General features: G+C 34.6%; 1 protein-coding gene across 12 annotated transcripts in view; it reads right to left on the bottom strand.

Moving 5' to 3' along the window:
- The window catches only part of LOC119080328 (TRAF2 and NCK-interacting protein kinase), a 39,952-nt gene extending 14,945 nt beyond the window's left edge, over positions 1-25,007 (bottom strand). For 4 of the 12 annotated variants that reach the window (XM_037188613.1, XM_037188619.1, XM_037188615.1 and 1 more), the window contains exons 1-6: positions 24,642-25,004; positions 9,452-9,517; positions 1,035-1,479; positions 723-965; positions 549-660; positions 55-484 (exon numbers count right to left, since the gene is read on the bottom strand). In XM_037188613.1, coding sequence (XP_037044508.1) covers positions 55-484; positions 549-660; positions 723-965; positions 1,035-1,479; positions 9,452-9,517; positions 24,642-24,707 — 1,362 coding nt within the window. In that variant the 5' untranslated portion in view covers positions 24,708-25,004. Of the gene's footprint in view, positions 1-54; positions 485-548; positions 661-722; positions 966-1,034; positions 1,480-9,451; positions 9,518-24,641 lie in introns of all 12 variants that reach the window. The other 8 variants (XM_037188614.1, XM_037188625.1, XM_037188617.1 and 5 more) reach the window with 4 other exon arrangements.
- Positions 25,008-26,064: the final 1,057 nt, after the last annotated feature.

The following is a 26,064-nucleotide window of genomic DNA, read 5'->3' as shown; positions in this document are numbered from 1 at the left end:
TTTAAGACACACAACAATTGAAGTAATAAACTAAACGACAACGAATTGACTCACCGATGGTTTGAAAGCGTTTTGTGAATTCCGTGGTGGTTGTTGCGGTGCTGCTGCTGCCGATTTTGGTGTCGGCGGCAACGGTCGATTGGCGTGTTGTGGCGGATCGGGCACAACGATCAAACGATGCGGTAGAGCCGGACGTGACGGTGGTCCCGGCTCTTCGACGGGTTGCACCTTTTCACGCTGTTGTTGCTGCTGTTGCGGCTGAGGCTGTTGCGATTTATGATTTCGATTGGCAGCCGCCTGTTCGACATTTTGTGACAATGTTCGACCTTCCTGAATTTGTTGGAAATTGCGACGTAACGTGTCACCGCCCGGCTGTTGAATGATTGAAGATGGTTCACCAGCGATTTGCGGCTCTTCGTCATCGTTATCGGATCCAGAGTAGCGATAGTCTTCTCGTTCTTTTTCTTGTTTTCGTTTCTTACATCTGAAGAGGAAGATTCGTACAGAATTCAAATAAAACTTGATGAAGAAGCAAAAGTACTACGAACCTATCGATATGATCTTTTAATTGAATCCTAACTTGTCGTTCTGTTGGTTGTTCTTTGATAAAATTGTGTTTTAAAAGTTGTTCAGTGTAAGGCCTCTGATGATAATCTTTCACTGTTCGAGAAATTCAACAATTAATTCCAGTCAATTACTTCATCCAAGTGACATTCACTTACCAAGAACAGTGTCAATAAAACCGTGAAATTTCTTTGACCACTTCTTCGACTTAAGTCTTGGTGGTGCATTCCTGGGAATAAGAAAGAGAGCTCTCATCGGATGTAAATCACATAACGGCGGTTGCGATTCAGCCATTTCTAATGCTGTTATGCCAAGTGACCACAAATCAGATCGATTGTCGTAAGTGGCTTCAGCATTTTCGTCACATGCGATTACTTCCGGTGCCATCCAGTATGGTGTACCTAAAAGAAAAAACGTCGAAATCAAATGCTTGTTCGAACACGATTAAAAAGTCGTTGCAAATTCCATACCAATGAATGTGTTGCGCCGACCTATCGTTCGATCTAATTGAGCCGACACTCCAAAATCAACCAATTTCACTTCCGCATTATCAGTCAGTAAAACGTTTTGTCCCTTAATGTCACGATGAATCACTTTACATGTGTGCAAGTAGCTCAATCCACGCAATATTTCACGGCAAATATACGCGATCCACTCTTCCTTCAAACTTTGGCCCTTCGTTGATTTAACCAAATCGGTCACCGAGCCAGCTCCACAGTATTCCATCACCAACCATAATTGATCATCTTTGCCCGGCGACGATTTCTTTATGAACGCACCGTAATACGTGGCTATGTTGCGGTGATTTGAGTATTTCTTTAAAACATTTATTTCTAATTTTATTTCCTCCTCTTCGTCTTCGGTGACGTCCATGACTTTGATGGCAGCCAATTGGCCGGTTTTTGTGTGACGACCCTAAAAAATGAAAAAGAAACGGTTTAGTTAGTAAGTGGGAGAACTTCTATTCAACGTCAATTTTTCTAAAGTTCATTTATAATAAGAAGAATGCAGTGTATGGTGTGAGAGCCACTCGGGCATTCTGTAATAGAATTTACTTTAAGAAATTTCGCAGGACTATGAATTGTAGTAAGTTAGAAGGAAATGAGAAAAGTTGATCTAATTATCGAACCGGAATTAGTGTAGCTTCTACAGCAGCACAGACCTAACTTTCGGTAGAAATAATTACAATTTTTGGAGAATTTGGCAAACATTTGTTTTCGTTGTTACAATAACAGAAACACAATAAATTTGTGTAATTTGACGTTTGAAATGACATTTCTCCTGCATACCGTCGAGGAGGTAACGTCAATCGCCATTTTATTAGGAACCCAACTTTCATGCAAAAGTAACTCACCTATGAAGAGAAACTTTTTTAAATGAAAGATCGAACGTCACCCGCGCATACTCCCTTAACAGAATACAGTCTTGAGCATATCGACATCATCATTCATCCGTTTGAAAATATTCAGTCCCAATTAAACCTTTTGACGATACAAAGTCTGTATCGAAGTCAGTCTACTAGAAAATAGAAGGCCTATATCATGACATGTTTATTCAAAGTTCGTTCAACCCCACCGTGAATCATAAAGTCGAAAGATTTTGGTCGAAGAAAAATTACAAAAGTACTGGCGGTTCAACAAAGAATCGAGGTTTAATTTTGAGCAACGCATGGATATTTAGCATTAATTAAGTAGGTTCTTATTAGGTATTTATTAGTCCGTGATGAGCTCACACCTTGTGTACAAAAGCTTCGAAAGAAACAAACAAAAATATACTCCCGCAGCCTTATTTAAAAATAAGTAACCTATTTGTTTCTAGAGAATTTAAAAACGCGGTTACCCAATAACCGTGTAAAAAATGAATCAGTAGCTCGCAATAAATGATCCAGCTGGTCAAACAATTTCTCATGTACTTGAACTTTACATTGGTGTATGTACAATACGATAATTAATATAGGACCTGACAGCGGTGAGGGAAACTTAAGAAAATTTGCAAGGCCATATACTGTGGCGGTAAAGACAATCGCCATTTTATCAGATGCGCGGGGCATCCAACTTTTATTCATAAATAATTCACCTCCTATGAGATCAATTTTTATTTAAAATGTCTTTCGACACAAGCTCATCTGTATTGTCGCTACCTACATTGTACATATCGATTGTTCTTTATTCAAAACGCTTTGTTTCCCGCAGCTTCATTCAATTATGTCATTACTTTCGCTGCAGTACACAGTAAGCACTACGACAATCGTATCTATTTACATACTTTCCCTATAAATTGGGAGTCACCTTTGTGATTTTCATTACAATTTCAGCGACAGTTTTCGCAGTCACATATAAAAAATTTGCCTTTCTTTCAAATTTATTAAAAGAACATTTGTTTTTTGTTGCGCAAGATGAGTTTCAAACTGTTTTTCTTCGTTGCAACGATTTTTGTGTTGGCTAATATCGCCAACGCTGATTACGGTTGTCAAGGTAATTATTGTTGGACTTCCTGCTTCATGCCTGGTACTTGGTGCTACACAAGAGATCCAGCGCATTCTACAGCAGAAGGTAATGGTTTCGGTGATAGCAATGTAAAGGGTTGTGGATCGAAAGCAGATTGTGGTGACGGTTGGCCATGCGGTCAACAAGAATGGTGCGGCTTTGGCAGCAGTTAAACTCGCTTTCCAGAAGATTAATATGGCTTTTTTAAATTGGCATCCGTTTGAAATGGTTTTGAATCACTATTTTTAAGTAAAATTGTATCCAGTTTTCTTCTTCTTATATTTGCAAAATGTTTGAACTTGCCGAAATAAATTTATTCAAAAATTAAAACAAAATATGGACATTATAGTTTGAATGCAGTGGAAGATTTTTGCTGTCAAGAACCTGAACTGAAAACACCTGAACCTGTTTTGACCCGAATCTGATCTGATCTGATTTTACCTTATTATTGACTATAAGATCTCAAGCTCTCACTTGACCTGAAACCAGACAGGTTGACTTAATTATTTGCATGAAAAATTCAGTTTACAACAAACTTGACCTGACCTGACGAACAGGTTTGTTTTCTAAAATTACCTGACCTCATCTGAAATCTATATTTATGCACAACAACGATTGATGAAAAAACTGTGACGAGAATCGAGAATTCAGTATTGTCAGAATTTCCCCTCTATTGTCCTATACTACTTCTTAGGCGTCTACTGAAGGAAACATCTATGTATGTTAAGGGTGACCGATGACTCGGAGATCGGAAAGTTAGGTATCCACAAAAAAATCTAACCTTCCCTCCAAAATAGAGAAAATTCAATTTGTTGCTCTTCCGTCTATTAAATTATTATATTTAATTTAACGTACGCGTTGCCACAAGCATGTTTGTAGACCAGTTGGTGAAAACAGCTTGATCAAACAGTGTGATAAATTTGGGCTTGAAAAGCTTTTGTAAACAAGTAAATGAATTTATTAGGGAGAATACAATTTTAGGTAATCGAAACTTGCAATCTACATTATTCCAAAAATTTACAGTAGTTGAAATGACAACGTAGAAGTACAGAAATCTTAGCATCGTATAGCGAAGCAATGAAGAACCTGTTGAAAATTGGCCAGCACTCAGCCAAAGCAAAAAAAGTATCGAAAATTCCACGTCAATAATCGTCATTTCTAGTAAAATTTTCAAATATCGAAACTACAGGTATTGAAGCTCCCAATCATAAAGGAGGACCATACCAGCTCAAAATTTTATTACTCAAAATTTCCGACCATCTATTCCATTCCGATTCGTCTGTTCTCATAACGTCTTCGTTCTTAGATCTTTCGGAACCTATAGATGCGCTGTTACATTTAATTATGCTATTACCACCGACATCCTTAGGACGTGGTAGTAAATATCGAGAATTGAAGACGCTTTTCCACGTTTGTTGAGCTGAATCAATCAATTTTACAAAAGTGAAAAATGATCAGAATAAAATTCTCATCAATTCAAATTTTCTTAATCAACTTCAGTACATAATAATTACACCGCCATGTTTTATTGACATTTCAAGTCCAATTATAACGACCGATGACTAATTCTCATTTACTAAACACTTGACAATGATTTGTTAAATAAAATTTTAAAAATTGATTAGACGCTACAACAGTCGAATGCTATATATACCGGATGTTGTGTGTATACGTTGTAGTCATAAAATGTGTTAAATTTCGTTATTTCGTTCGTAGAGAGATGAGATTCTTCTCTGAAAGGTTTAATTATTCACAATTCTTCTGACAAATTGAATTCAATTAGGTTGGTTAATTTCGATGCTAAGAAATTTGGAAAAGGAGTGCAGAGTAATGTGATGTCAAAGACAGTATATACTGTACGTGTACGTCTTAAGAGTGGCAATGATAATTTGTTAATGGATTCATTACATTAGGATGTTCTATATTTTGAATGTTTGAAAAAGCGTTTAGAGCCGATAGCGAGGTTGGTCAACGACCGAGGCATTTTAATACAGTGATTTTGAGATGAATTTCGTCCGTCTCTTTACGAGATTTCCCTTCGTATTCACCTGCCTTGTGCTTCGTAGATTAACAAATCAATCTCAATTTCAATTGTTTAACTTTGTAAAATCGACATTTGAAACTATTGTCTTTTTTGAAGTGTACAGGAATTACAGTTTTATGGGAATAACAATTCTCAAGTAGTTATGATTTTCAGGAAGTTGTGACATGTTGGAAATCAATATCACCGTGAATTACGATTCCATGCTAATTACAATACCTAGCAAATCACGGCTAGCGTTGAAGTCATTCATTAATCCGACACTTAATAACATAAATTTGGGCAATAACTCGTTATTAAAAAATGTGGCAGGACAATACAAATCACTCATGCTGAGCATTTGATAACGATCCAGGGGTATACGGTTCGGTAAAAAGAAAATTCGAAATTACCAGCCGACATTATAACTTTTCAAAATAGTTCTTTTGTACGACCACTGTTTTGCTGTTGAATAAACAAATGTTGCCCAATGTACACGCACCAATCAACCCAATTAAATCGACCACATCCAACCCATATCAGCACCCCTTTTTTCGATAATGTACCTTTTACTTATTATGAAAAGCCAAAAGATTCGGACAATCATCAAACTTTTCCGTAATTAACTTAAAACACGAAATTGTAAGAATGAAAGAATAGCAAAATTTTGCAAACATTGATCGACTTAACCCAATTTAATAAAAACCTTTTTCGGAAAAATGTTGGTTGACCGCTGTCATTAACATTCCGAACGTTCCCTTGTGATGGAGAAGTGAAGAGAGGTAAATAATAAACAGCTGGGTATATCGATGTGTAAATTAGGCCTATTGGGTAGATATTCAAAACTAAGAGAGTCAAGGCATAATTGTACTCTACAGTTTGGACACACCGCAACCATGACATTAATGGTTTCGTTTTTACCAATATTTGTAATTTTTTCAGTTCAGTCTAATGAAATGTGTAGAGTAACAGATACTTCAACCCCTTTTCTTGTTTATTTATTTATTTTATTAAATCCCTTGTCTTTACAACACAATATTGTTTCACTGGAAGTTTTGTCTACAGTTTTTTTTAGTTCTATTTATAGCCAAAATATAGAAAAATATGATATTCCACACACACGCTCTTCATTCAAGTTCATCCCCTATCTTATAATAAGAAGGATTAGACATGGATTAAAGCACACAAATATATTCCATTCATGTTACGTTAAATAAAATAGAAACACTTTGCTCAGTACGTACATCGACATATCTCTATTGTTTGTTTTGAAAATTAAAGGGTTCGAGGTTCTCGTTTGTGTCTAGACATTTTACGTGGATATTAAATTGAATCAAAATGTTTCTGAAGTGAACTGTGTACTCGACGATATATGGTAAAAATTACGCACATATGCAATTCTACCATACCTGAATTGCCAACCACTGTCATTCGAGAATTGTAAATATTGTAGAGCGTAAAGAAGTTGGAATTTTTTTTTCAGTAAAATATTTTTTTCATTGAGCAAAGGAGGGGTGTAATGCGAACTCTTTTAACAGTTCATTCATTCCAGTTTTTATTGGATTTTTTTAAAGGGACAAACATTAGAATAATTCCTGGGGAGTGAAAAACGATATACTCAATATTGGCATAACACTAGCATGTATGCAACGGATAAAAACTGAAATATTGCGAGTCGGTATCTCGAATGAAGCATTTTTATGTTCTAGAAAAAATTTGTAAAAAAACGAAACATGCAAAATTAAAACAAATCCATTGTTTGTAGTGACAAGTCCATTTTATGATAACAACTTTATAACAAAACAGTCAATGTAGCATAAAACTACCACGAAAACTACATACCGATAAATTTGAACTGAAGGAGGAACTGTCTAAAATAGATTCAGAACAATTTAAAACAATTCGTTGCGACAATTGTATCTAGATTGCTAAGAAGACGCACACATTTACTTCAACTAGTAATAATGAGCCTGATATGAACGTTCCTACGGAGTCAAAAAAGCATTAGATAAAGTAGTTTGTGTGACATAATTACGAATTGAATACTTTTCTGGGAAAGTTTGACTGAAAGTGTAACTATTCTCCCGCTCGAATGAAAGCTTTTTCATAAACTTATTTACTTTCCCTACTTGTTATATAATAATCAACTAAACTTATATTCCAAATGCGATACCAAGTTTGCTATAAATGAAGAACATCGGATAATGATGCAGGTTTTTCTTTGGGCGGATTCTTTTATTTTGTTTTGGATAAATAGAGAGAATAGAGAGAGAGTCAGTTGCGAGTCCAATTTATGTTTGGATCTCCTTTTACTTGGATGAGCCTCAAATTTTTTTACTTCACTTTACCTGAACAGAGCCAGGAAGTAAGGCCGGCATACCACTGTAAAATTTTAGATTACTGTAATCGACAATTATGCTGCTGTTTCCATTGTAATTCGACTTACACCAAAGATAAAACACTATACAAAGTCAACATAATTGTCGATTTCAACAATCCAAAATGTACAGTGTGTTTCCAGCCTTGTTGCTATTTTGCTTAAAGTAGAACAAAGTGTGCGATTACAGAATATTGCACTTCATTAGTTTCAAAAAAACCGTTTAGCTCCATAAGGTACCATTAGATTGAGCTCATTGCTTAATTTTGTAGTCGCTGGACGATTGGATGATTTATTGACATAGCCCAAATTCGGCGATTTTATTCCAATCACGGCAATCGTCTTCTTACATCATGCAATAAATCAGGTGGATAAACTGCGATAGGACAGGAGGAATTATACAACGAAATTTGTGAAATATGTACTGCATTTCGGTTTCTACCTCGTTTAAGTCGTTGACATTCACAAGGGAATGAATCGGTTTGAAGAAGAAAATTTACAGAAACATTTTTAACATTCTGCTGCATTTAAAAACAGACTGCGGTTGACTAAATGGGTCGTAAAACACAAAATTTGTTTTGATTTTTTTTTTAAATAAATAAAACAGTCTTTAGAACCCCAAAGTTCCGTATGTTATGTTGTAAACAAAAATTGATTTTATATAGAAGAAATTGAGAGATTGTTCTCTCAAGGGAACATCAATGATCAATCGGATACTAGTAAACGTTTTATCTACTGATTGACAAAATGAAGGTATGTTGCGTTTCAATCAGTTTAATTAATGAAATAAATTATCTTCAGAACGATTCGGAATCTTTTGGCAGGGAATGAGCATTTTAAGCACAGTGTTACGTAATCGTATTTATATTCTCTTTTCTTAATGTTCATTGTCTCATATAGAAAGGGATTTACTTTCGCTTTTTTTTTAATGGTTTTTAACACTCCAAATACCATTTTCAATTTCACTTTGTCACTCGAAATAACAAATATAATTGACGATCATTATTGTTCGTCCTTTAATTCTTCATTTTGTTTCTACCAAGCGGAAATAAATAACTCAGGAAGTATGGCTGGGATTTTTTTTTACACTTTTAATCTTCAGATAATCCGCTTCGACTATAAAATCGCATGTATTTATGTGTAAGTGCAAGAGTATCAGTGTCTGTAAATAACTCAATTATCGCCAAACGAAAAAAGAAAGAAATAAAATTTAAAAAACCCATAAAATAAATTATCATCGACTGTGGTCAATACACCAATAAAATTCCAATAAAATTATAGTAAAATTTATTTCGGTGGAAGAGAGCGAAGAGAAAAATTAAACTGTAATTGTATTTAAAGTGCCAGCTAATTGGTAGTTATATTCCAAAGCATTTAAGGCAAATGTTATGTTAATGCATAATTAGATAGAACATTAGAGACCGAGAGAAGGAGGTACCCCAGAGAAACGATTATATCTTAGGTCATTTGTTATCGAAAGCAACGACGAAGTTAAGCGATACACCCTGGATAAGGTACTCTTATAAGGAAACTGAATGTTGAAACTAATGAAGTAAAAGATTTTGTATAAAAATATCAATCTGTTGATCAAGTGAAGTACAAGAATCGAAAATTATAAGCTATCTCTGTAAAACGTAATGGAACTTCTCTCCAAAAAAAATCAATTAATCCGATTAAGACCGAGTAAAGAGTATTAAACAAAAGCAATTGTCACTGACAATTCATCCAATTTAACTGTAACCGTTGTCACAAAAATCTTATCCATAAAAAGCTGAAATTGCAGTCATGTGACAGAAATTTTTAATGAATGGAAAAAAGAATCTCCTCCAGACCCAATTGAATTTCGAGCTTTTAAAAAACAAATAGAACAATGGCAGCCCTCGCTTTTTAATTAATTTGAGGAAGAAAGAAAAATCCATTGAAACATCACAACAGTGGAGGAAAACTTTCGCCAACTCATTATAAAATGCCGCTAATAAATCAATTACATTATTGTCAACATACCTTATATACTTGTCCATATGTACCATTTCCAACCACTTCAATTAATTCAAATATACCAGCCGGATCCTGAAATGAAGAAAAAACAATGGGGAATTAATAATTTGCACGGCAGCATCCAGTTAAAAAGTTTGTTAAGGTAAATCTGATTATGGTTTTTATAAATAGAACTGAAGGCATTTCATACACGCTACAGTGAAACTATGACATGGCGTATTATGTTTGTACCTAGACTATAGTTAAATGCAGAAAGGAGACATGTCTCAAATTTCTCTATGTGACATGTCCCATTTCTGCAAACAGAGAATTTTAACATAATATCATTCAATTCTTCACTGACGTCGGTATACCTAACGTTCAGAATGTCCTAAACCTGAACACGTAAAAAATTGGCGGAGACATTACGCCGTTACAATGTCTATATCACGAACGAAGTATCCGTCGAAGCTATTAACTCAAATTTGTGCTACGTTTATAATCACCAAGCAAAATACTTCATCAGATCAATGACACCAACGAAACAGTCTTCCCTCTGAATGACTATACAGCTGGTGAAATTGAACCTAGGTCAAGCAAGATTTATTGTATCTAATTCGTTCGTTATGTCGTTACGTGAGTAAACGTTTCGACGACTGCTGTTTCAATGTTCAATTAATGTTACTTTTTTATATCATTTATATACCCGACCGAACCACCTATTCAAGCTATACAACGATAATACAGATAATACAGAGCCTTGTCTGCATTTATGTGGGCATCAAGTGATTAAAATAAAATGAAAATGCTACTGACTTCCAACAAAGATGTGATCAATATACAGCAGCAGCAGCAACAACAACAACAAAAAGTCAGCTACAGTACTCCAACTTACTGTACTACATAATAGTGGCATTTAGTTCGGCCGTTCATCTCATATTATTTCATATGAAACGAAAATGACGTGTTAGCAAAAAACAAAATGTATCACACGAGACAGATGAGACGGGATTCATTCCTGAGGTTGATTTAGTACTTGAGTTATAACTGGGGCTTTGTTTTATTGTATTCTATTCGGTTTTACGGATACATGACATTCTAACGTGGGGTTGTGTCGTAGTCAATTTATTAAACATTGTCTGAATTTTATTTCATTTTATACTTGTTGGGTTGGAACGTGACAAATGAGACTTTAACTAAGAAATTGTTTCTTTATTTTGAAATGGAATTGTAGAGTTTCGTTTAAATTTAGATGTACGGTACACTGTTAACGGGTACTGAATTCCCCAGCATTACTAATCCGAACTTATTTTTGTCGAATTATCTGTGAGAAATTTATCTTTTCAACAAAAACAAAAGTGACGATAGGCTGGCGTAATTGTGGAGTCTAAGAAAACGTTTAATTTTGCTTGGAATAAATAGGAAATGAACGTTACATTTTGACTGACGCACTGCCTATACACTGCTAATTTTACTGCTTACCGTCCTAGGCATGTATATGCTGTTATGTTGTTGAGATCTAAAAAAAACTGTGCGGAAAAGTAGACAAGAATCTACATCTAAACAATTCATGATGCCGTGAAATAATTCACAGACATTGCGGTGCCTTCTTATGTTAATTGGTCACCGGGTAACAATGTCTCGGTAACACATGTGGGAAATTGAAGTAGACGAAACATTCTTCGGGAAGAAATCAAATGGACCAGAAATTAGTTAGCATCCAACTCTAATCGTAAATTACATCGATTTTTTTGAGAGATTTTAGAAGGCTAAATGGATTGTAAAAACTGATTAAAATTCTCACTGCGACATGGCTGTAAAACCGAATTTCTATCTTTCGTCATATTTGCACAAGAATACACATTTGTACTATGAGATCATTGCTAATTTTTACGTGTTAATTGTTGTATAAACTTAAAACATTTCAACACATACCATAAACTTAATGCAGAGTAATAAACAGGAGCAAGTATGGGACGATATTTTTAATTATATTAATTTAATGTAGCAAACTTTTGGAATAAACATTACAATTACATAAGCCGTTGCAATAAAATTCCAAATTAAACAAATGAAATTGGAAGTACTCATGTTGACAGCGTGTTGTACGAACTCAATTGAAATCAATAAAATGGCTACATCAATTGTTTAGCATTCGTCATAACGAATATGTTATTGATTTGTTATGGTGACCGATAGGAGAGTTTCAAAGTCACTCATTCAAGTTTTCAGTTCATTACAGTTGGAAGACGCAATAGCTAGTAATTCTACGAAATGGTGAGGATGTGAGAGCCTCTGGAAAATATTGTACAGAAGCTAAATGAACGAATAGTGCACTAGCAGTGAATGGGTCATCGTGACCTACGTTTCGTCTTGTAACTCGGTTAAAATAGCAGTTTGAGTAATTGTACACGAAGTTACAATCAACGACAGTGAATTTTCAGCATGAAATTGCTACAGCTGTTTTTCAGATGATCCACACATGCAATCAAAAATGTTTATACTTGTTTGTACGGTTGAAGCTGGTAGTATGGTAGTGGTAAAACCATATGAAGATATGTAAACAGTTTTGATTGTATGTGTGGAGCAGCTGAAAAACAGTTGAAGCAAATTCATGCTGAAATTTCACGGCCTCTGACTATATTAGAAATGATGAAAAGGTTTGTATGACATGAGGAGTTTTTATAGCCGCAATAATTTGGGACCTACATCGATAAGTTAGGTAACAAATACCACAGTTTAAATAGCTTTTGAATGGTCAAGCAAAGCAACTCGTGTGTCCTCTGCAACAAACTGCATGTTTTTGTCATGAAAACCATGTAATGTGGATGAACATACTGACAAACGCGGAATAGTTCTACAGTCCAAAAACTAGTAACCTGTTATGGACGTTACTTTGAGCCTAAAGGCCGTTCAAACCCGACAACATATGAAACAGAAAGCACACGTCTTGGTGTCAAATTGTCGAACAGTAACTTTCCTGTACACATCTCGTTATTTAGCACACAATTATAAACACACAATATCACTGCTGCCTTCTCATTCCCGCAATGTATTCATCCAATCATGATCATTGACATTGAATTGAAAAGTCTATTTTTAACATCCAGTTTCTAAGATTTACTCAACAGAACAATGGTGAAATTAAATTTGTTGTGTGCTCAAGTCTATGTATAATAATACACAACCGACTATCAATTCATTAATGAAATGTATGTTTCGTTAAGTACACAACTGCACGGTACATCTATTAATATTGTACTCATGAGTTGTTACAATAATCCATTTCTCACGTTAATTTTTCACTTAATTTTTTTTTCATTTTTTTTACTTCAAAATAACATTCACATTCTCTCCGTATTGAATGTTATTATATTTCGCTGGCATAGGTAAAACATCTTATGTTTGTTGATTAAAATGCAGTTCATTTGTTTGCAAAAAAAATTTCTTATTCAACAACGTCGAGGAAAATGTGTTGAGATCTCTCACAACAAGATAAAAATGCGAACAGAAAAAAAAAATTGATTTCGCAATGCTTGATGAAGTGTGATATTTTGACTAAAATATTGTTCGTGGTATTGTTGTTGATGAATTGGCAAACATTGTTGAAGAAATATTTTTATTTATTGAAAATTTTGCTGACAAAATCGTCGGGCCAATTTGAATATGTTTTATATCGAAACACAATTGAATACTTTTGGATTTTCATTCGACGAAAAAAAGCTAATAAATCACAGACATCTGTTTCCTAAGTGAATAAACGATTTGTTTACGTATATCTGATGCGTGACAATTCCAAAATGTAAGGAAATAACATGCTATCAGTCTAGTGTATCTGCATAATATTCTGTATACTCTTGTCAATATCTAACGCATTCCTGCGTCGATTAATGACTAAATTTGGATATTTTTTCATCTATCAATGATTCGAATAAATTTTGTCTGGAACGCGAAGTACACGCGGTACCGATTTAATAAAATGAATACATTACAATCCATAACAGCAATCGTAAGCACCGCGGAAGAGATCTTTAAAATTAGATTTTGGAATTTTGTTTAGTAAAAAAAAAACTTTGTGCGTAACAATAGGAACTTGTTTTGGTAATACTAATGATAAAAAATTGACTTCTAAGCAGCTACCGTTTTCATGAAAAATTGCTTTTTATTTCTACGTATTTTACTGTACAGGCAAGGGACTTTCATTTTGATATAGGTAACTCGTTTGGTCTTCATTCGATATGCTTTCTTTGGTTGTTCGTTTGAATGCACTGCTTACATTTGCTGTGCTGATATTAAATATTAAAATCAATCTGAAGACAATTTTTCAATCCACAGTTCCATTGATTCTGTGAAGTGCGATAAATTTGGAAAAATTATTGGACAACTTCTCGAACAACTTCCTCCGTTTTACTGTTTGTAATTCAATCGATTTTATGTTGTTCAATATTTTTTGCTACAAACATACTCTACATGGTATATCATCGGTAAAACAAGCTGTGGACATGATAAAATTCCCAAACCTAGTCAATTACGATAGAGTAAAGTCTCCAGGGAATTAACGTCAAGGTATCAATACATAAATTATTTGGCCCTCTGAATCTAACGAATTTCATGCTCAAATAATGCGGTAATTAAACGCCATCGTACCCAGCGTCCGCGTCCTTCAAATAACACTATATATATACCATGGCGCAAACAACTACAGAACACCGTGTACTTTTTTCAAATTAATAAATTTGATTGATCAGATAGCAGAGCAGATTTTTTATGAGCTTGTTTTTTCATGCTTGTTTTGTCATACACGGCTAGGTTAGTTAATCCATCAATATTGATTATTCAGCTAGAAACTACGAGTGTGTTTGTTTTACGGAGTTAAAATAAATTTTTTGTAGATTTTTTTTTTTTTAAATATAAAAGTTGATGTAAATACAGCGAGCTTTTGTAGTAATATGCGACGATGTGTATGCGAATGGAATATAATAATATGATTGAACATTGAACAGATGACAGTGTGGTACAAGAACAGCGAAATTATACATTTTTTTGATTCGCGTTTTGAGACAAGTTAACAACCGCGCAAAAGTCATTAAAATCTGGCAAAACAAGAGAGAACTTTAAATAATAAACAAACATTGGAATTATGTAAATCGCGATCAGAACGCATAAAAAAACTGGTGTGTGCAAATACAAATAATATTTTTCGTTCTATTTCTGAATTTACATGATCTGTCCATGTTTATGTTATACATTTTCGGTTTAATTACTTCACTAAACGATAATCGGTTAAAGCTATTGATTGATGTGGTGTGGTATTTTACACTATTTCGATGCATACACTTTTGGCATTCAGCTATAAACGCTAAAAATGGGTAGCATTACAAGGACACACAAAATTTTTTGAGAAGGACGTCAATCTATTGTCTAATTTTTATGACCAAACTTTATCTTGCTTCTTATAATGCGAAGCACACAAAAACACTTAAAATAATCATAATAAAAAGAAAGACAAAACTAAACAAACCGACCAACAAAAAGACAAGCCACACGAAATAAACGACAAAGACATTATTTTCGGTTTATAAAAAGGAACAACCAGAACCGACATTTATTCTAATGTCCAAATGTAAAGGAAATTTTCTTCAAAAAAAATTGTTTTTTTTTTCTTTTTTTGAATTCGAAACATTTTGGTTGGAACAAAGGCCTATATTATGCGGCACACATATTTTTGGTGTTGATGATGAATAAAATTTAAATTTAAAACGGGGAAATTTACAGTCTCGAATATACATACACCGCCGTTTGGTTACAATATATTTTTGGAGAGAGATTCTACATTCTCGGCTCATAGGTATATGCATTGAATATGCCATACCGTCTGGTGTTATTATACACACAATTGATTTTAAGCTAAACTCAATGAAAAACTATACAAAACATTGGCATGGTGTATCTTGTTATTTGGTGATTTATTACACTTTCGGTTCGTGTGCCAGTGCATGATTAAGAGAATTAAATTAAAATCAGTAAATGGATGGGGGAAACACTTAATCCTAAGCCGGAAAATACATTGAAAATTTAGCGGCTTTTTTCGAAGATTATACAATACGTTGAGTCACAATATTGGGATCTAGTATTAGTTGGGTAATTGCCGCGATTACTTATACCGAAGGGCATATAAATAGGCGAGCAAGTTACGAGTACAAAAAAAAACGCTTTCACTCCCAAATGGCAGTTATGTACCATAGCATCGCTACGTACACTCCAAGCAAAATCTTAATCAACTCAAGCTTTCATTTGTTGTCGATAACAACAACAGAAAATAAGCAATAGGCTCTGGCTGGTGCCTCTTATGTAACAAAGTGTATGTTACAACAAATGAAGTAATAGTATATTACTTCCGAGGTTCCAAGTTGTGTATTTGATAAGTGGGGTGTTACAGCCCGACCCGAAGGGGAAATGAAAATGAAACATGCCGTAACACGTAAAAGATTTCAAACATCCGACGCTACTAGGATCAAAAGAAGTAACAGATTTAATTGCTTTATCGCAATAAGCTAGTGATTTTGAAAGGTTAAGGAACCTTCAGCATAGAAAACTCCTAGCCGGTTACCTAATTTATCTCCGCGATCGATACATATTTTTGTAGTGATGACTTCATCCTTGACGGTATGACGATTCATTTTTCGTGCACAAAACTGATAAGGTAAAATTGGATGAAGGTAGGTGATAAGACGTATAAACATCAATTTAGATCGTCAAGTTTATTAATAGAAGATTCAATAAATCTTATGAGGAAACAGTCACTTGCATGAGTAATAAGTAGGTGACGTGTCTATTGTGGACTAATCTCCAATCTCTACGAATTCATACAGTTCTCCAAGATTCGTAATTCCTACGTAAACATATGCGAGGAAGCATTGATAAAGTCTGTAAATAATCGTTCTAATCAAGCGCGAGTTTATTCGTAAAGATTGTCAAGTGCTTCATGCATTTATGTAAATCCAATGTACATTACATATATGCGGCGCAGAAATAAAAATGCATCGCTTCATTAACGCACAAGACATATACGCTGGTAATACCGGATATTTACAGCAAATCGTATGCAACATCGTTGTTCGTCAAAATTAGAATATGTGTACGTTTTGCACATCAACGGAATTTCGATAAAATACCGAGTTACGTTGCCGTGGTAACACGCTATATGCATGCATATTACACTACATTCCGCCACTATACACGTTGTTTATTGAAATAACGTATTGCAAGGGATAGCGATCGACGTAAGGAATCTTGCATGTTATTTTCTATCATAACAAAATGTACACAATAAACACAGCCTGGTATACTTTGTACCATATGCCCGGAACCATCATAATTAAACATTCTTCAATTGTGGAACAGTGCGGTAAATATTTTATTTATCCCACTAAAAATATGTTATCTCATCAGCAACTAACGTATACCTCGGTGTATTGTTAAAGACTTTATCTTCGTTTTTCTCTGCAAATTCATATAGAACACAGAGCAAACTTCATTATTATTATTATTATTATTGTTATCCGAACTATCATCAAAAACATAAGAACATTGTTTTGATTGTTTATGTACAAAAACATTGAATTCTTTTAGACAAAACTGCGGAAACAACAACACTTTTTTTATTGATATACTTTCGTCGAGATGTATACCTAGACATTGCATAATAACCTACACCCAAGCCATACATAATCGATTCGAATGTAACCGTACATTACACTCCACTCCACGGGTGTAATGTTTATGATTGTAATATCGCAAGATTGGCTGGTGAGATATAACCGATGAGGAAAAAGCATGTAATACATTGTAGCACATTGACGTTGTAAAGAATGTTATGGTGGTGCTTAGGGAGGCGAGTGCATACTTTTCTTTTCATATCTTTTTTCCGAAACGAGGTAAATAAAAATCAGATTTTATGTGGAGTGTTATTAGTCAGCGTCAGGAAGTTCGTTCAAATAAAAGTGCAAATGAATAAGTAATTTGAAGGGATGTTGCAGTTGCTTATCGACTTCTCAGTTCAACTCGCTAAAGTTGGTTTAAAAGTTACAAAAAAAAAGCAATGTTTGAAGTTTGTCGGTTTGTGAAAGACATACACACAAATCTAAATGGAAAGATGTTACAGTCGTTAGCAGATTGCTGGCACACTTTTTTGGGAACACTTGGAGAACTTTAAGAAAGTTGTATGAGCTCAACAGTGCCGTTTTAGAAAACTTTTGTGCCCCTTTCATGAGTGTCAACAACTGTTAACAACTTCTATACAGGCACGGTACATCCGCCCATAAAAATATTACGAAATTAACTCAACATCAAGAACACAGCGACAACGAACGCACTTATATAAATTGTAATTTAAAGAAATGTCTTAAGGGCTCTAAAAACGAGGAAAAAAAACTAAATTTATTAACACTAAAGAGAAAAACAATAATTATTGTAAATAAATAATTAGCAAATAGGTAAATGATCCTTCAACTAAAGAACATTACGGATCCAGGAATGAACCCAATACAAGAATGATCGATAGGAAGTTTGTTGCGTTTGTAGATGCTGAAAGGAAGACGCTCACAAAATTAAGTTCAAAACTTTTATACATTTTCAATAATTTCCACAATTTTAACATTTTGAAGTAGTAGATTTGTTCTTCACAATCCGCAAACGACACATTACATCTACTTCGAGGCAAGCACATACTGAGTGAATGCTTACGGCGATGAGGAATAGACGGTAAATCTTGCAGCATATACTGATCTGCTCAGCATTTGCAGGTTACTGCAGTTGCAGGTGTGTCAATTTCTAGGATACTTTGTTTTATACAATAAAATCTAACGTGACGAAAACTGTGTGTTTTTGCTAAGTTAGATTTTTCTTATAAAAACACCAAGTTTCCCAGAGGTTGACCTTGTCCTGGGGCAGCATTTTGCCGAGTCGTTTCCACATCAATTTGAAGGTTAAAGAATAACCAAACCCGGACCCGTTGAATTAATGTTTTGAGACTTTCTATTGTCCGAGAATATCGATGTACATACAGTTCTAGCTACTGGGCAGTTCAGAAAAATTTATATTTATCACGGCTACAAACGGCCTCAGCGGCCTCAGTCAAGTTCTGAGCGTCTGATAAAAAGGTCGTGCAGTGCGGATGTTATTATTATGACAAAATGAATTTCTAAAAATTATGTGCATTTGAGAGACACACCGTAGAACAACTTTTCGCTTAGAATTACGTTCTGCGTCGGAAAAGTCGAAATAGCCTAACCTAATTGCAAGTGTACGCCATTGCAAGCGAAAACTTCTGCTTCAGTTCTGTTCAACTAAAAATGACAAGTCGTCAAATAATTGAGTTTTCTGCACCACTGATAACGCTGCGCCAAAGGTAATTGCCCAGTTTGCCCCTTCGATAGGAAGGCCCTTCTATGAATGTCATTCAGAAATCTCACCCTTGTTCTTATTGTCGAATGCAACATTAAACATTGATTTTGCACTCAGTTGAACGACTGTGCATAGCTGATTAATGCAAACATTTTACTTTTATCGAATTAGGTTTCCGATTAAAACTTAAAATGTTGGAAAACATTTCCAAGTCTAAATGGAAAGATAGTGCAAGGAGCTTGTTGTTTTCTTTAAACGTAAACCTTATATTGGTAGGTACATTCACTGTACGATTGAAATGCAGTGTGCTAATAGTGTTGTTCTCATTGCGTAATACGTCATTTAGCATTGAGCATTGATTTTACTCGCACATTTTTCAATGCTGACTAATTCGAACACCAAATTTTTTTTTTTTATCGAATTCATTCGACTGATTAAACGTTGAAAGTTTTACAGAATTTTGTAAATTACGGAAAAAACAACCAAAGTAATTCATCATCATTCTTGGAAGATTCGTTTCGATTATCAAATATTTTCATAACATTAGCGATCGGGACCGGGCATTTAAATTTTGTTTTTTTTTATAAAAGTTTCGGTGTGTGGTCTTCGGATGAAACAAATTTCTGTGTGAGGAAATGAACACTCTGTCCACAAAGACCAATAAACGTTTCCCCAATAATATTTACATTTGAAGCTTTCTCTGTGCAATGAACCATAATTACATGGTCAGATAAAGTGAGTAATCGCTTATATAAAAAGAGATGAAGGTTCTTTGTTCACCGCAGAACACTTGAATTGACGATAATAACAAAAAAACAGAATAATCAAATGAAATTCTTCTAATTCAACTGAAACTGTAACTAGTTTATATCCAAGTGCATGTTTTGGTTCGATGACCAATAAACCAGAAGAGAGACAGAGAGAGAGAGAGAGAGAGAGAGTTATTGTAAAGAAATTATTTATCTAAGAACGCACTTACTTGGGTTGCTAACTGATAAGAGAACCTCATTAAATTTACAACTCAACTGATAATGTGTACATTCAAATGAAACCACAGAAGAAGAAAAAAACCACTCATATCAAAGACATCTGGTTAAATTTGTAATCAAATTAGTTGAAAGCACATTTAAAACTCTGCCAACTAATGAATTAAGAATGAATTTTAAGAAACGAAATTGCCTGCAGGCGACATAAAGTAAAAATAAAAAAAATTGAAACTGTAAAGGCGAGTAAATAAAAGCGACAAGGTACATAACGAGGTAGAAACTAATGCAAAGGCCATTATACCCTGAACGATTCCAACAATTTCGTGTAGGTATTATACACACAGCCATAACATTTGCATGAATTAATATTTCCATGACGATTCATCGTCTTTCACTTTACGTTATCATCGAGCTGGATTTTAATATCAAATAAAAACGACGAGTAACCAAATAATATATCGCTCGGCTCAGCTCAAACGAATTAAATTTAAGTAAATCAATTTTTGTCGCGTGAATACATTGTGTCATCCATTCAACAGTTAAATATGAGGAAATTCGAAACGATAATTTAACCTATAAAGAGAAAGAAAGAAGACGAAAGAAAAAATTACCTTCAACCCAAACATGCAGTCGAGTTACATTCGTGTTGGGAGATAAGAATGAAAAAATAAATAAATTTCACAATAAATTTATTGTAATTTGATTTCCAATGTTTGTTTGTGTAATCAGTAAATTTTTATTGAAACGATATCTACACTTTGGCGATGGTTGGAAAAATATTTATTTTATTATCTGTGGTCTAATACATGCATGTACATGTACAGCAATAAGTTGAACGAATTTCGAATGAAAATTGATGGATGCGATGATGCGAGATTATACTGTTCCCATGGGCATATCCTTCTGAAAAATCGAAAGTTAGAGGCACTCGCGACACTTGGGCTTCACAGAACCTACAAATATAAACCTTAGGTCTGCAATTTTACAGTTTCATGCTTCTTGTGTTCCAATTGAGCTTGGTTTTTGGTTACGAGTCATTGTACAACACAGAACGTAAAAGTCATGAAATCAAGATATAACTCACAACGAAACGTTTGCAAAATATGAAACTCCAGCACAATGAGTCTTACACGGTATTGTTAAGAAGTGGAGAATTTTTGGTATTTCATGACGACAAATATACGTGTGAAAGTGGTGAAGTTTATCGGGAGTTGATTATTTTATGAATTAATGTTCCGTTACCGAGCCTCAATTAATAAATGTCATGTTCAGTTCAGGTTTATTTAGGTTGAGTCTGAATTGAATAAGGTTCGAGATAAGGTTTCATCGCCTCAATTTCAATTAGGTCAATGCCGGGCATGTCGACCCTTCCGGTCCAAATCTTTACGGGAATGAATACTCTCTCATCATAACCCTCAATGATCCAATCCAGAAAAACTTTGACCGAAACTCTTAAAAATTCGTGCCCCCTCCCAGGAGCTTCTTAAGTTTTCGAGAATTCATAACCCTTTCGAGGGTCACGCTAGACAAATATTTCCATCTCTATCTCTCCAATTATCATATCTTGCAACTCTTTCGCATGCGTGACACAGTACAGTACATGCTGAGCTGACCGTAATCAACGATGAACACTACAGAACTTCAAAGAAACTGGAGAAAAAATTTGCTATTAAAATGTTGTACAACCGGAAGGACGGACGTACAATTCAATTTTGTTGCAAGTACTTTTACATTTCAAGCACAGATCAGCTTTCAACCCAATCAGAAGTACTAAAAGTGCGAGGCTTTCATTACACTGTGTAATTTACTTCAAAAGTCAGTCAAGAACACTACGATGGGTTTGAATTATAATTGAATTTCATTTCATTCAAAACCGAAATTAATATTTACAAACCATACGGCGCAATACAATGCTTTCACGATATTAAATGTGTTGTTTGTTAAAATCATATAGTAATTATCAAGCGAAGGACCCCCTGAAAGGATCGGTTTCACTTTTGCGCTATTACGCACACACAATGATTCGCAAAATATAGATTATGTTACCCCCCGTCTGTATTGTTTTAGCATTCGATTTTATGCTTATGACACGCAAGACAGTCATTATCATATTATGATATTCATCAGCCTGTATGTTACACAGTTAAATGACTCTGTTCGAACGATTCAGTGCAAAAAAATACAGAAAGAAAAAAATTTATGTTAAACGGAATGTTGTGGTGTAGTATGTTGAATATGCCAAATACGACAGAGAGAAGAGATACATAAATAGAATAAGGACGGTTTCGGTAAATTAAATGCTTTCAACATAAGATTTACGTTTGTTTGACTGACTGAGTGTACTTCAGACACAATTGATTTGAATTACAATACACGGCCCACACAGTGTAAATTCAAATGTAATGGGAGTCAATTTAACTCTGTCCTCTAGCCGCAACAACGGCAGATGTGTGATTGAATGACGAAATTTGGTCGTGCGTGAACAATTAAAGGATTAATTGGAACAGTAATGATCGTCACATCAACATAAAGTCGATGTATGTGATCAAACGTTAACATCACAAATTACAATCCTGGGTGCACTGACCGCACAGTCATCCAATTAATAGGAAATCTGGTGAATTGCTAATTGTGTTGGAATTGGTTTCTGAATGTATTTTGCATGCCTTAGGTGCAAAAATACATTTTTCCCGGTTCGGAAGCGGACTGGGTATGAAAACAATTACATAATGCGGATTCAGTTGCTGTTAGCCGGTGTGGTTCACACACACATCGAAAGGTATCTTCTTTTCAGTGGCGTAAATCAATGAAAGTGTAAAGCAGGTATGGTCGATCGTTCTGTACTTTCATTGGCGTAAATAGCTAGTTGGCTTGATGAGCAATAATTGTGTTGTAAATCCATCGGAATAAGAACCCGCTCAGAGTATGTCATTTGTACCATTAGTTGGAATATGAATTCAAGTGTCGGTCGGTCTTTTTCAAAATTGGTTCAATGGGAACAATCATAGTGGGTGATGCTAACCGATTATTGGCTTATCTCAGAAATCGAGTTTTAACAACAATTTTTTAAGTCGGCATCATCTGATTAGTTTATAGATAAGACTTGACGAGTTTGCTGACAAATGACAGACATTTAGTTCTAGTCATCTCCATCCAGAAGAATTCTTATTAGAACTAGCGGTCTCGATCGATCAAAGCACAAAGTTTGGTCTTGAAATTCGTGTCACACTGATCGATCTAGTGTGTTTAATCCGGTTCCAATTGACTTGATTCTGATTACCATTTTTGGTGAGCCACAAAACGAAAAAAAAAATTCCGCGTTTCAAGTGTGTATCTAGTGAGCAAGTATCGCAACTATGTTATGTATTTGCGATGCAAGAATTATTCCCAACGAACCATAGACACAGAGTGACATATTTTTGCCTGACACATTCTCTAAATCATTTTTTTTACCATGAAGCCATGGTGGGCCATTTTTGTGAAAAAGTTAAAAAATGTACAAGACACCATGATCAACATTTTTGATACATTTGCACAATAGTACATTGATGGTAAAAATAGATTTGAAGAATGTCTCGGCCTAAAATATGTCACTAAGTTCAGTGGGTCTTTAAGCTAAAAAGAAGATTTTTTTCGTGGTGAATTTCGGCCCGTGCCGGAGTCTCTCATTCGCTAAACTCTTAGCATGCGTTGGGAAATGTAGTGTTGTGTTAAAGGAACATTTTCATTTCTCCGAGATAGATTTATGTCTGCCGATTTCCTTGAAGAAAATTCCAAAGAACAACTGACGTAAATTTACCATTTCATTTGATTAACAAAAACGAGAAGAAAAAAATGAATTGGTGAAAAAAGTTATTACTTGGCAAGACACACCTACCATGTATGTTCAGTTCATTTAATACTTTATATATTATGTATACATACACGCATCATATTTAAATTGGTTTTAATATCACATCGACAACAGGACAAAATCAAAAGATTCAATAAATGAAAGAAAAACAGACAAGAGAAGAAGAAGAAAAAAAAGCCCCAAGAACACAACCAATACCGGTTTGTATTTAATACAATAAAAAGGCCACAAAATATTCACATTTAAGAGTCATCATCTTGGTGTAGTTGATACAAAAAAACAAAATCGGTTCAATATACATTATAGGTTTGATGTCGATGTTCTAAGAGGTGCAATAGTACATGTTAATATATATGATGAACGAAATTCCGGTTATATTTACGCACAATATTGCACAACGTTTCCGCACGAACCATACGAAAAGTCACCATTGAAATGGTTCAATGTTGAGAGTAGGTAAATGAATGTGGTTAAAAGCCCCAATACGGCAGAGTTATACAATTAAAAGGAAGAAAGAAAAAAACCATTGCCCTCTTCGCACCATATACGTCGGTACTATCTGGAAGTGTCGTCGATGTATTATTTAATTGATTGATGAGGGTTTTCGGTTTATTGAATTGAGTCTGTTCGTGTAAACACTTAGAAATTGATGGTATACTCGCACTACTCACAGATTGGTCAATTCCTAATCGATTTTGACACAAATTTCAATTAACATCGAACGGCACAAAAAACCACAAATAATGATTCATTGGCCCCCCAAAAAAAAACAACAATTAATAATCGGAAAGCTCTCTTGTTTGTGCTCATATGAGTTTGCATTAACATTTTGGCATATTTAACCACACCTCTGCAATACTCCATTTGTTTGAAAGTACACCGTTGGCAAAACAGTTTCTATGCCGAATGTCTCATCGATCCGAACAACAAATCCTTTTTTTACCGAAATGACATAAATAATCAAAATGTTTACCTTTAATGCATTCAAATCAATTTCATCAAGTGAACAATTCACAGACGGGGCTATTTGGTGCGCCATTTTGACGTATCCAATACAATAAAAAAAATTTTAAATGGAAAACCAAATCCAACCAAAATGAACTTTTTTATTGTTACACAGTTGCACTTGAAATGAAGTTTTTACGAAAACTAAAACACCGTCCGTTTAACCAATTACACTAATCAAACCGTCACGATATGTGAAATGTTTTTTTGCGACCGAATTGTCTTTGTTTAATCACATTTCGATGAAATTTCCAAATTAAAATCTTACTTATAGTAGAAACCGGACAACATCACACACTACCGAACTGCTTTCGACATTATAAGAAGACAAGAGAAAAACCGAAAAGTTGCACCCATTTAATAAATTGTGGCTGCCATCTTTATTAGGAAAAAATAATTGAAACTTGACACTTCGCATCTGCTTTAACGACACGTAAAGTTAGTTATTAATTCAACAGATGGCACTGTGAATATTGGTGCGAAACTTTGAATTTTAACTTTTAAGGAAAAAATTACTTTCGTTGTTTACATCATTGCCATTGCTTTTTATATCATTTGAAAGGGTGAGTACTGGATCAGTGAAATATTTGTGAATTAATTTTCAAGCATTTGACATAATCCTAAAAAGGTCTCTTCAAGGCCGAAAATGAGTGAGTTCACTTTGTTCGGACTTCACACAGCCTTTACAAGCCTAAATAAATATAACAATTTTTCGTTCATACGTATTTTCGTCCCAGGGGCGAGACATAGTTGAGATGTGAAGATTGTAACTGAAGGCCGTAGGCCGAGTGTGATACACGTCGTGTGCATAAAATACATTTATCACCGAGTTGCAAAACACTGATTTTCTCAAAGAAGGCCAACGAGATCTTTTTTTTCGTTAATAAGTTGAGAAAATAACAACTACCTGCCTTGGGACATGTGTCACTCGCCAAATTGCCTAAAATCAATTTTCGAAGGCAAATACGTCGTAAATAATTATTTATGTATGAAGAGTTTGATTTTTCATCCATTTTTCACCAACCTGTGTAGTATACGACCCATTTCAAACCAATTGTAGATTAATTCCGTTCTAGTTTGAAGTTTGACTTTTAGTCACTCAAAAATGATGTTAAATATTGATCGCATTGAAAAAAGCAGTTCAAACTATGGGACTTATATAAAGTCAAAAAAGGGTTGCTCGATGAAACCGATTTTAATCCTTCGTAGATGACCATCACTATCTGCTACTTCTTTCGATTTATAATATTTTACTTGAAATGTTACGAAATCATAAAGTTAAAATATATGCAGTTAGTTCTCTACATAACATGTCATGGCTTAGTGTTATCCCTTTTTTTGTCACTGTGAACATATTCCAACAAATAGACTTCAGTGACACTATCTAACAT

The sequence above is a fragment of the Bradysia coprophila genome, unplaced genomic scaffold (genome assembly GCF_014529535.1).
Source record: "Bradysia coprophila strain Holo2 unplaced genomic scaffold, BU_Bcop_v1 contig_350, whole genome shotgun sequence".
Taxonomy (NCBI): Eukaryota; Metazoa; Arthropoda; class Insecta; order Diptera; family Sciaridae; genus Bradysia; species Bradysia coprophila.
This window is presented reverse-complemented; position numbering and strand designations above follow the sequence as displayed.